This window comes from Hydra vulgaris, chromosome 10 (assembly GCF_038396675.1).
Source record: "Hydra vulgaris chromosome 10, alternate assembly HydraT2T_AEP".
In the NCBI taxonomy this organism is placed as follows: Eukaryota; Metazoa; Cnidaria; class Hydrozoa; order Anthoathecata; family Hydridae; genus Hydra; species Hydra vulgaris.
In genome coordinates this window covers 33,602,501-33,615,064 of record NC_088929.1, presented here as the reverse complement: position 1 = coordinate 33,615,064, position 12,564 = coordinate 33,602,501, and the positions used below count along the sequence as shown (strand labels likewise).

Below are 12,564 nucleotides of genomic sequence, written 5' to 3'. Positions count from 1 at the left end.
TTATATATCTTTGGAAAGTGTTGCCACTGTATTTTAAGGGTGAAAAATCAAACAACTCTACAAAATCTTAAGATGTTGTAAGTACTGAGTTTCATTATATTGATTTAAAGATTAAGTTTTGAGTTTTGTTTAGTTTAAAATGTCATGACTTTGTCAATTCTTATTAAATTCAATACAACTTAGTATAGAAAAAAAAGGTTTTCAAAAGGACAATAACCATATGTGCCATCCAGGAACTTCTGTTATCTCCTAATGAGGGTACAGCTCTAAAACTCAGTTAAATGGTTATAAGGCCAGCTTATATTAAGGTTTCTTGAACTCTGTGGTAGCTTTCAGAGAGCTGATTCTATCAACAGCTGCAAAATATCAGAGTAATAAAAGTGCCATGTTGCGCATGAATGGTTAATGCTTTTAGTGCACATTCTTGATGCCACATTGTTAATGGTTAATTAACAGGATTAACCCATTAAGCCAAAATATTAACCAAAATTAACCCAAAGTATTAAACATAAAAAACTATCCCCATAACCTAACTGTTTTAATCTATCTTTTATAAATATTCTTGGTTTGTGAAGCAACCTTTCATCAGTTGAGTCTCACCTCTTGCAAAATTCACCAGACTTGCTTGCTCTTAGTGAGACTTTTTTAAATTTAGCTATTCCTTCTTCAGACTTTATTTTTGATGGGTACTATTTTTTGATTTGCAAAGACTTCAATAGTCAAATGCTTGGCTCGGGGCTATACGTACATATCAATTCACTTATATGTCGTGAAATCAGTTTCGAATCCTTTGACCATTCTTGTATTTGCTTCCGCTTAGCATCTTTTCACTCTATCACCTATTCTTTTTGTTCTTTATTGTTTTCCTTCTTCTCAAGACTGCACTTTTAGATGTGATTTCTGATCAAATTGACCATGCCCTCTCTCTTTACCCCTCTGCCAATATCATCACAATGATTGGCTTGGCTCTAATGCCACTGACCCTGCTGGCACTAAAGCCTATAACTTCTGCATTTTTCAATCTCTTGCTCAGATAGTTAACTTTGTGACTTGTTTTTCAGCTAATTCTAATCATTTACCTTCACTCCTTGGTTTATGTCTTGTCTCTGATCCTAGCTTGTGTTCAATATCTCCTTTTTCTCCCTTAAGTAGTTCTGACCATGCAATGATCACTTTAAATCCTTCATCTTGTACTTCCTTTTCAGACTCACCCTATCATCTCACTACTTACTATTACCCTAAAGTTGACTGGGATTCTTTGCGTGATTTTCTTTGTGACTGTCCTTGGGCTGATGTCTTTTCTCTCTCAACTAAAAAATGCGCCTCCTACATAACCTTCTGGATTCAGGCAGGAATGGATGCTTTCATTTCTTCTTATCTTTTCCAAGTCCAGCTTCATTCTATTCCATGAATTTCACCTTTTTGTGCAGCTGCTAATTCTAATTGTAATCTTTTTTTTCATCTTTTTCAAAAAAACAAGTCTCATTTCTTATCTCAGAAGTTAGGCTCTAGAGACTTTCGGAAAATCTTCAACAGCATCTTTAACAAGGGTAGGTCTAAAATTCCATCTCTTTTTTATGGGACTGATCTTATTACCTCTCCCAATGTTAAGACAGATCTATTTGCAAAATACTTTTCTTCAAATTCATCTCAATTAAACTCTTCTACGACCTGTGGTCCAGACAACATTTCTATCACAGTCTTACAAAATAGTTGTCCAGAACTCTCTTCAGTTCTCTCTAAACTATTTAATAAGTGCTTGACTGAGTCTTGTTTTCCTGTCTACTGGAAAGTGATTTCTGTTCCAATTTTCAAGAACTCCAGTGAAAATTCTGACCTCTCAAATTTTTGTCTGATCAGTCTTCTTTCTGTAATTAGCATGGTCTTTGAGTCTTTAATCAACAAAATTATCACATCCCATCTTGATTCAAATAACATACTGTTAGACAATCAATACAGTTTTCAATCCTCTCGCTCTACTGCAGACTTGCTAACTGCTGTGACTGAAAGATTTTATCATGCATTAGATAAATCTAAATAGGCATATCTAAAGCTTTTGACAAAGTGTGGCATGCTGGTCTTCTCCATAAGCATGTTTTATATGGTGTGCCTGTGAAAATTTTTGAGGTTCTCAAATTGTTTCTTTCTAGCTGCTTCATTTAAGTCATCTTTAAAGGCCAGTTTCTTTATTTCCAGTAACTTCTGTGGTACCTCAAGGTTCTATCTTTGGTCCTGTTTTGTTTCTTATCTACATTAATGATCTTCCTTATTCTATTCTTTACAAATCTCTTATTTGTCCCGGTATGGAATACTGTTGTCATATTTGGGCTGGTTCTTCTCTTCTAGACAAGGTAAAAAACGCATTGTAAACATAGTTGGACCAGATCTATTTGCAGAGCTTGAACCGCTTTCCCATCATTGTATGATTGCATCTCTTTTACTTTTTTACAAATACTATCATGGTCACTGCTCAAAAGAGCTATTATCTCTAGGTAAATCAACTAAAATTCATTCTCGCTTGACTTGTCATTCAGCAATGTCCCTTGTTTTACTGTATCAGCCAAAGTTTTACAAATAAAGGGAGTTCTCAACACCTAATATAAATAAAATAATAGATCTGTTAAAAAAGTTTTAATAGAAGTGTCAGGTTATTATTCGCAATTTCTTATATTTTCTACCAGGTTACCATTGAATATGAGTGGGACTTTTTGGGTGGAGTAGGTAGAAGGCAAGTGGTGTTGCAATTCCTTCTCCTCACCTTGGAGACGGGGAGGGAATTGCAAAACTCAAGTATTGACTTATTTGTTAATAACTATTACTTATTAATAAGCAATGATTATTTAAGACATAAACTTTATATACAAAAAACAAACTCATAACATCACACAAAACTTTAATATACAAGAAGAATATGTGTAAACATAAACTTCATAAAAACTATACACAAACATACTATACATGCACCTAATAAAAGATGTATGTAGATATGTCTACATACATCTTTTATTAGGTGTATTTACAAACACCTTACAAGCCTTCCTAGGAAACATGTATGGTTTTTTGTCTTGTATGTCCATGCATGAGTATTTTATTTCAGACAACTTGGTCACAGCCATTTGCAAGTTTTTTTATATTAGTTTTAAAAATAAAGAAAGCAAAACTAACAAGATAAAAAATTAAAATAAATTTAAATGGAAAAAAAAAAATCAAACTAATAATTTAATCGATTTGTGTACTGTTTTTATTTTTATTTCTTTAGAATGGTGTTATTTTCAGCTACAAAATTGGATAAGGCAAAGCAAAAAAAAAAAGAAAGAAAAAAAATTGACATTAAAAAGAATGATTTTTCTTTATTTTATTTGTTTTTTTTTAAAAAGAGGAAAGCGAAAATATAAATTGCTATCTGTTTGAAAAAAATATATTTGTATAATTTTAATGTAAAAAGTACATATTTTCCCTATGTAAAAACTTCTATGTAATAAATGTGTATACTTTTATTTATAACTTTTTTAATAATATGTTTATATTTATTTGTTAGACAAGTACTCCCACGTTTAGCTTATTGGATAAGGCATTTACATGATACACAGAAAGTCTGGGGTTTTGAACCCCACCACTGTTTATTCTTTTCAATTGTTTCCTTTCAAATACTGCTGGTCATATATTTGCTTTGTAACCATTTATCTTTTCTTTTTTGTATATAAAAAATCTTTTTGTTGTATGTTTATAAATGATACACACCCCTTCACATTTAGATTTCTTATACCATTTAAACCTTTCAGTGTATTTTTTAAGTAAGGCTCACACACACATATATAGTTTTTAGGCTTCAGTTAGACCATGCCATCTACACATTTTTCACATAGCTGTAATTGTTTCATATTACCTTTCTATTTCTACACGATTTTTATTCCCAATCTTTGAGTGCTTTTTTAATTTTGGATACCTGTTGCTTTTTAATACTCGGATCTGTGCATTTTTTTCACTCATCTTTTCCTTGTCTCCCTTGGTCTACTATGTTATTGGTGAGCAATTATTATTAATAATTATTATTAATTATTATGCAATTATTTATAACAATTGTTTATGTATATTTCACCAATAATGTAGTAGACCAAAAAGGATGGGGAAAGAAAAGCAAAAAAAGTTTGGGAAGTGGTTGGATTTGAACCACGGGCATTCTGTGTATGATGTAAACGCCTTATCCAAGTAAGCTAAATGTGCGTATACTTGAGACAAAAATAAATATAATAATATATTATGAAAAAAGTTATACGTAAAAGTATATGCATGCATTACATTAATGTTTTCATATAGGGACAATATATACTTGTTACATTAAAGTTATACAAATATATTTTACAAACAGATAGCTATTTATATTTTCCCTTTCCTTTAAAAAGAAACAAATAAAATACAGGACAATCATTAGTTTTAATGTGGACTCAAAACTGTTTGTTTTATTTTGCTTTGCCTTATCAAATTTGTTGCTGAAAATAACAACCACTCTAAAGAAACAAACATAAAAGCAGTACACAAACAGGCCATGTTGTCTAAAATAAAACACTGGCACGTGGACATAAAAGACAAAAAAGCATATCTATAATATAGATATGCCTATAAAGCAAGCATTCCCAGGAAGCGCTTGAAATTTTTTGTCTTTTATATAGATTCTATATTTTGTAATTTATATATATATATTTTTATTTATATTATTTTTATTTATATATTTTGTATTTTATATAGATTTTATATAGATTCTATATAAAACGACTTTTTATCAATAAGTATGTGTATAGTTGTTGAAGTGAACAATACTGTCTCTTTTTCCATCACCTATTGCCACTAAGAAATTTACATTTTAAATTCAGAAAATTTTTACCTCCACTGTATGTATTTTTATATTTGTATATATTTTACCTCCACTGTATATATGGACCCAGACCCTTTTTGATTTAGCCTTTTAGGGACATTAGCGCTAAACCAAGAAACCTTAAACTTAGACAAACTTTAGACTCAAGTTAAATTTTTGTTGTTTTTATTGTAAAATTGGTAAAAATATTGAGAAATAAAACAAAGTTTTTCCACTTATTAATAAAAACCATATTTTTAATGAATAAAACAACATTATACGTTTCAAATAATTTCTTATCATCTTCAGTTGGTTTAAGCTAACTTATCTAGTTTTATAACTTTTAAACTTATTTAGTTTTATATACAAATATTCTATGGTAATTAAATATAAATTACAATTTTTTGATAATTACAAAAGGTATTAAAATATTTGACAAAAATTTAATGATTTATAAAATGGTAACTATTATGTGAAAAGAGATATATTATAATGGTTTACCTCTTTGTTCATATCTTACAATTTTGTTCGTATCTTTTTTATTTTTCCATTCAATAAATAAACTTTTCTTTACTTTAAGCTCAAATTTATTGGAAGCAAAATTCAATATTGAAAAGCAATCATTATAATTATCAAAACAATTATTGTAAGCATGGAGATGTTTATATATGTGTGAGTTTTCGTCTCTCCTGTAGTGTGCAATCATTCATGTTTTAAGGATCCAAGAAGTTTTGGATTCTTATTGATTAGTAGAATTTCAGATTTTTCTGTTAAGAAAAGAATTATAAATTTTATTTATAGGCCAAATTGGATACATGTTGTTTTTAAGAATGTTAAAAAGATTATTAATGTCATATTAAAAACCAAGTTTAGTATTAATCATGTTTACATTTGGAGATGTGTTAGGTACCCGGGGACCCGGTGATTCAGCAGTTTTACCGGGTACCTGAAATCGGCCATTTTGTTGATGTACCCGGCACCTTTCTTCAAAATATTTTTAACAGACAACCCTTAAGTGCTGTAAATAATAAATAATAAAAATTATAAAACAATTTTTTTTTTAGTGTTACTTTAAATTGTGTAGAAATATTATTGATAACCTGATAAAAAATAGTGCTTCAACCAATAAACTTTTGATAGTTTCAGAAGTTGATAATTCCTATGTACTAAATCTAGATGTGTCTCACTTAAATTACAATTTCGAATATATTTTTGCTATATTATATTGTAAAACGTTGGTAGCAGATAATGTTGCAAAAAGGAAACTAATTTATACAGATATAAAAACCGAAAAGTAATATGAGTCCGTATACAGATATAAAAACCGTAAAGTAAATAATATGAGAATACGAAAGAAATGAAAAGAAAAAAAAACAAGTAATTACTTCTTTTTATTGCTTAGAACGCAAGAAAAAGATACATTTTTTGCAATTTTAATTGCAAAAAATGAATAAAAGTTTAATACTTTGCGTAGGTCATTTTTAGATAAGGTTTTTGCTAAATGATCATTTACAATAAATAAACGTTTAAACCAGAGTTGTTAGTCTTTGGCCTTGACCTTGCCTTAAGGCCAAAAATTAAGGCCTTGGCCTTTGTCTTAAAACTTCTGGCCTTGGCCTTAAAATTTTTGGTCTCGGCCTTCATAAAATACATAAATTTAAAGAATTAAAAGTTTTCATTCTTTATTTTTGATGTATTTTTTATTTTGGCTTTCTTATATATCAAGTTTTCTTATTGACTTCGTTAAATTCTGCGCATAACCTTGATCTAATTTCACAACACTTGCTACCTACGGTTTTGTTAACAATTAGTCTTAACGTAAGGCAAAAATTAAAGTCTTTGGTCTAGACAATGTTTGCATAGGCCTTGGCCTTGAAACTCTTATTCTTGGCATTGGCCGTGTAACATGTGACCTTGGCCTTATCCTTGGTTTTGTAACTTTTGGCCTTGGTCTTGTAACATGTGGCCTTTGCCTTGCTACTTTTGGCCTTGTTAACAACTCTGGTGTAAACCAATCTAGACAATTTTCAATTGAATTTTTTTCCCATAAAGTTTGGGAAGTTGGACAAGAAATCAATGGTTTTTGCAGGGCCGATGACACGGATTTCAAAGTGGGGGGCACACTACCTCATTTCAAAAAAAATTCTTAGATTTCTCATAAAAATTGTAAATTTCTTTAAAAAAAAGAAAGAAGGTCTGAACAAAAAAAGTAGGGGAGGGAATGCTGTATTAAAAGTTCATCTTCATTTGTATCAACAGCAAAAGAATGGTTTATTAATAATGAAGTTCAACTGTCATTTGATGTTTTTAATTTATACCCATCAGTGTCACTTGATGAAGCAACTGTTACAATTATTGATATGCTAAACAAAGATAGAGATGATCTAATACAACAAACTAAATTATCTTTAGTAGACATTCATAAACTAATTGATCTCTGTATTAGTAAGTGTTATTATGGAAAGACAAAGTATATATTTAAAAAAAATCTGGTCCTATAGGTTTATCCATAATGATTGTCATGTCAGAAGCATATTTACAACATATTGAATGCTATTTAACAGGCTTTGAACATCAATATTGCATCAAAAACTTATACTAATATTGATTTTACTAATATTGATGACGAAAATTCTTTTTTAACAGTTTTAAATTCACAAGATAAATTTATCCAATATACATGCGAATACGAAAATGCTCAACACCAATTAAATTTTTTAGATATTTGTATTTCAACCAATCACTCCCTTCACAAATAATGAGTTTTCTATACACCATAAAGATGCAATTACAAACGTGCTTATAAAACCAAATCATCTAATTCACAGAATATCGCAGTTGGTATTTTTAAAGGTTTTTTAGCTCGAGCATACAAAATTAGTTCAGAACATAACATTGAAGATGAAATTAATTTTCTTATAAAGATTTTTACTGAAAATGGACATTCCTATAAACAGTATTCAGATATTGCTAAAAATTATAAATACTCCACAAATCCATCTTGTTCTCAAAATTGATATAAAAAATCTTGTTATTTTACCATGGGTCCCAAAATCAAGCCTTGTTCTTAGAAAAGAATTTCTTAAAGTTGGCATTAAAATAGTCTTCCATTTTGGTAATCCCTGGATCAATATACTTTGCCAAAACAAGTCTAAACTGCCTCCAAATAGTCATCCAGGAGTGTACCAGCTTAATTGCACATGTGGTGCATGAATTCAAAAATAAACTGGGAGAACCCTAAAATGCTGTCTGTTATTTCAAACAACTACACAAGAAAGATTTGTGAGACCATTAAAATACAATAAATACAATGTTTGAAACCTAAAGAAAACGTTTTAAATCATGACAATAGCAATTTGGCGATGACTCACCATTGGAAACCCATTTTTGTAAAATTAAAAAATGTTGAATATCTGATGTTGCAATGACATCATTTGATTATGTTCAGTATAGTTTTTTAAACATTTTTTTTAAACGGTTTTATTAGTTTGATAATAGCTCTCACTATATGAGCCGAAATATTACCTAAAAAAAGAAATAAATAGTATGATACCGTATATGATGTTTTAATGCTTATAATATTATTACACATACTATTAAAGATGTCACTTGAAATATATATATATATATATATATATATATATATATATATATATATATATATATATATATATATATATATATATATATATATATATATATTAATAAGTTTTAATAAAATTATAGGAGAAGAAATACCATAATAAGGCAAGTTTTGTAATTGGCTTCGACCCAAATTCTGAGGTAGGGTTCTTTCTATAATTGTTTTCTATTTTTTATAACGAAATTATTTTTATTAATTATATAAAATAATTTAGTTTTATGTATTTGAAAATTTAGGAAGCAGAAAATCAACGAAAGAAAAGAGAGCAACGCTTTGGGACAAAGTGTTTAGATTCCAACTTACAGAGTATAAACTTACAGAATAACAAACTTACATTGAAAAAATTAGGAACATTTGATGAGATAAACTTGGAAAATATTTTGTAAAGTTATTTTGTTTTCTATTCATGTTCATTAAATTTCTTAATTTTATAAAGTGTCACCGCTGCCTCATAAATTTTTTTTTGAAATTTTTCACCATTATTTATTTTATTTTAATTCAACAAAGTTTGGTTAAAGTTTTTATTCAAACTATTGTTATAGTATTTTTAACATTTTATTGTCATGTGACATGAATTAAAAAACACTATATGCATTGTTATAACACGATATCTGTTTGTTTAGTATACTAACTATGCAGTTTTTATTTATAGGTGGCCAAGTGTTCCTAAGGATATTAATAACGAAATTCGACAAGATGCTATTCTTTTGTATGGTGTAAACAAAATGAGTACAAAAGATGTTTTTAATTATTTCCATCTTTATGGACCAGAGAATCTTGAGTGGATTGATGATTTTTCATGTAAGATGTTTTAAATACTGCCCCCATCTGTGTGTGTGTGTGTGTGTATATGTGTATATATATATATATGTGTGTGTGTGTGTGTATATATGTGTGTGTGTGTGTGTGCGCGCTTGTCTTCTCTATTTGGCCACCGCTTTTGCGCTCAAGCCTTTTTACGCTTGCCTTCATGTCCTCAAAAACTTTACAAGCGCATAAAAAAGTGCTTGCCAAAAAAATAAATGCGTGATTTTTTTTAAATTACAGCAAATCTTTTTTGTTCATCAAGTACTGTTATGAAAAATCATAAAACACTATTATGCATGAATTACTTTATTAAGAGTTTAACAAAACGTTCGTTTTGCAGTTTATAGTTTAATTATCTTATTTAGTATTTAAATAAAACATTCTTTTTGCCATTCTTAGTTATATTATTATTTTTTCTCTTTATCACCAGTAAATGAAATTACAGGTAAAATTACCTATATTTAAAAAAGTATTTAAGTATAAATTATGACCAGTAAAACTATATGGCTCTCAATGTTGTTTACCTTAAATACTGACAACTAGACAATATGTCTTCCACAGTTAGTTTCTCCATCAAAGTTTTAAAAATTGCTCTTTGTTTTTTTAAGTTCCATAACTGGAATGAGTTTTTTAATGTTGTTACAACATCTGCTTGCAGGCCTTCCATAGGTTGTGTACATTTAATTTTTTTTCCTTCTATCATTCATTTGAAGAAGTTTAAGCCAAGAGTGTTACATTTGTAAAACACTTTTTATTATGTGTTGCCAGTAATTGCTTCAATATCAGTGAGTAGCAAGTTTGATTTTTCAACAGCCTGATAAAAAGATTTACTTTGTTTCAAAGGGGAATAGTTGAAATATTTATAAAAATGAATGCAGGTAGATTTTTCTACATTTTAAGATAATTAAAAAATTATAAAACTGCTCTTCCAACAGCATCTATATTGCTAAGAAAACTGGTGTTATATTTGCATAGCTTAAGACCATTTATAAGTTTTGAAACTGTTAATGAGTTATATAAATGAACTAGTATTGACTACTGGCAAAAAACAATTCCACTGTCAATTAGAGCTATGCAATGGATTTTGTGATTATTTTATTTAGGAAAATTTTTTTTTCTTTTTTATATTGCCTTTTTTTAAAAAATCATTTTATCTAGAATTTAATGAAATTGTTTGAGATTTTTTTAGTCATTTTATTTAGAACTTAAATAAAACATAGGTTTTATTTAATTTTTCCTTTTTTATTTTAATCATTTTGTTTAATATTGGATTGGCAAATAAGTAATTGCGGATTTCACTCATAGGTGGCTTTAGTTGAATTTTTAGGTTTGCTGACATAATCGAAATGTCAAATACATTTTGTTATTTGATAGTTGGTACTTCAACTGTCAATCAGTGAAAAAGTTTTTTAGATCGTTTTTTTTAGCAGTTTTTGTTTTTGCGTCTGGTGAAAAATGGAAAATCAAAATGAATATTTTTGTCATATTTTACTTTTTTATCCGGAAAGGAAAAAACATATTGCAAGCTCACAAAAAGTTATGTGCTGTTTATGGTGACAAAACTTTAAAAGAACAGCAGTGTCAAAATTGGTTTGCCAAGTTTCGTTCTGGTATTTTTTCACTCAAAGATAAAAAAATACTCTGGTTTTCCAGTTGAAGTTGATAACGACCAAATCAAAGCAACAATCGATTTGGATCGTCACAGTGCAACACGTGAAAATGCAGAAAAGCTTCATTATCACATACATGCATTGAAATCGCTTAAAACAACTTTGCTATGTACGAAAACTTGATAAATGGGTTCCTCATGAACTTAAAGAAAATCATTTAACACAATGCATTAACATCTGCGATTTATTAAAGAAACGTAATGAAAATGATCTATATTTAAAACGATTGATAACTGGTGATAAAAAATGGGTTTTTTACAACAATCAGAAAAGATTGTGGAGCAAGCCAGGTGAACCAGCTCAAACAACATCAAAAGCTGATATTCATCAAAAGAAAGTTAGGTTATCAGTTTGGTGGGATTACAAATGAATTATCTACTTTGAATTTTTAGCACCCAACCAAACGATCAATTCAGGTGTCTACATTAAACAACTAATAAAATTGAACAATGCAGTTAAAGAAAAGTGGCCCAAATTGACAAATTGAAAAGGTGTTGTATTCCATCATGACAATCAAGGCCACACACATCTTTGGTCACTTGGCAAAAATTATTGGAGCTTGGTTGGGATGTTTTGCCACGTCCACCATATAGTCCTGACCTTGCACCATCTGATTACTTTTTATTTCAATCTTTGCAAAACTCCTTGAATGGTAAAAATTTCAATAATGATGATAATGTCAAATCGTACCTGGTTCAGTTTTTTGCTGATAATAACCAGAAGTTTTATGAACGTGGAGTTATGATGCTGTCTGAAAGATGGCAAAAGGTCATTGCTCAAAATGGGCAATACATTACATAATAAAGTTATTTTGTTCCATGAAAAAATTGTCTTTTATTTTCTAAATAAAATCCGCAATTACTTAGTTGCCAACCCAATATTTATAAAAAACCTTGTTTATTTGTAATTTTGTTGACTTTTTTTTAAAAATTATTTCATCTAGAATTTAAATAAAATGTCTGTTTGCTGTCTGTAAATTGCTGTTTTTTATTATTATTTCATCTAGTATTAAAAGCATTCTATTTGTTGTTTTTATTTTAACTTAAATAGTTTTTATTTAAATAATTTTTTAAATTGCGCAAGCCAACCTAAAAATGACCATCCACACACATATATGATATACATATGATACACACACATATATGTTATATGTTTGTGTGTGTGTGTATATTATTTATGTTACTTTTTATTTAAAAACGAGTTATATATATTTTTTGAAATAAATAAGTTTGCATATATATACTCAATCAATCATATTTGAATAACATAAAAAATGAAAAAATGCTTTAATTTAATAAGTTTCTATTTTTAATTTTTGCATCATTAGATTATTTTTGCATCATTAGATGGCATAAAAGTCTTAAGAATATAATACTTTGATAAAAATCATGAAGTAAACAAATTTTATAAATTTATAATGGTTAAAGTAGGTTTTAGCATTTATTTACATAAGTGTGCTGTTTTAATAATCACTCATTAATCATACAATTATCTGATGTTATGTATCATATAATCTAAGCAACATACTTTTAACTATTCCTGCTCATTTTATTTCAAGAGATTTAGTTATGCTATTGTTTTGCTGGAGTGAA

At 28.7% G+C, this 12,564-nt stretch overlaps 1 protein-coding gene across 1 annotated transcript in view; it reads left to right on the top strand.

The window, feature by feature from the left end:
- LOC100197920 (nuclear cap-binding protein subunit 3) overlaps positions 1–12,564 on the top strand; it is a 34,819-nt gene that overhangs the window by 540 nt on the left and 21,715 nt on the right. The window contains exons 2-4 of the mRNA XM_065807868.1: positions 8,579–8,635; positions 8,732–8,877; positions 9,148–9,296. Coding sequence (XP_065663940.1) covers positions 8,579–8,635; positions 8,732–8,877; positions 9,148–9,296 — 352 coding nt within the window. The remainder of the gene's footprint in view (positions 1–8,578; positions 8,636–8,731; positions 8,878–9,147; positions 9,297–12,564) is intronic.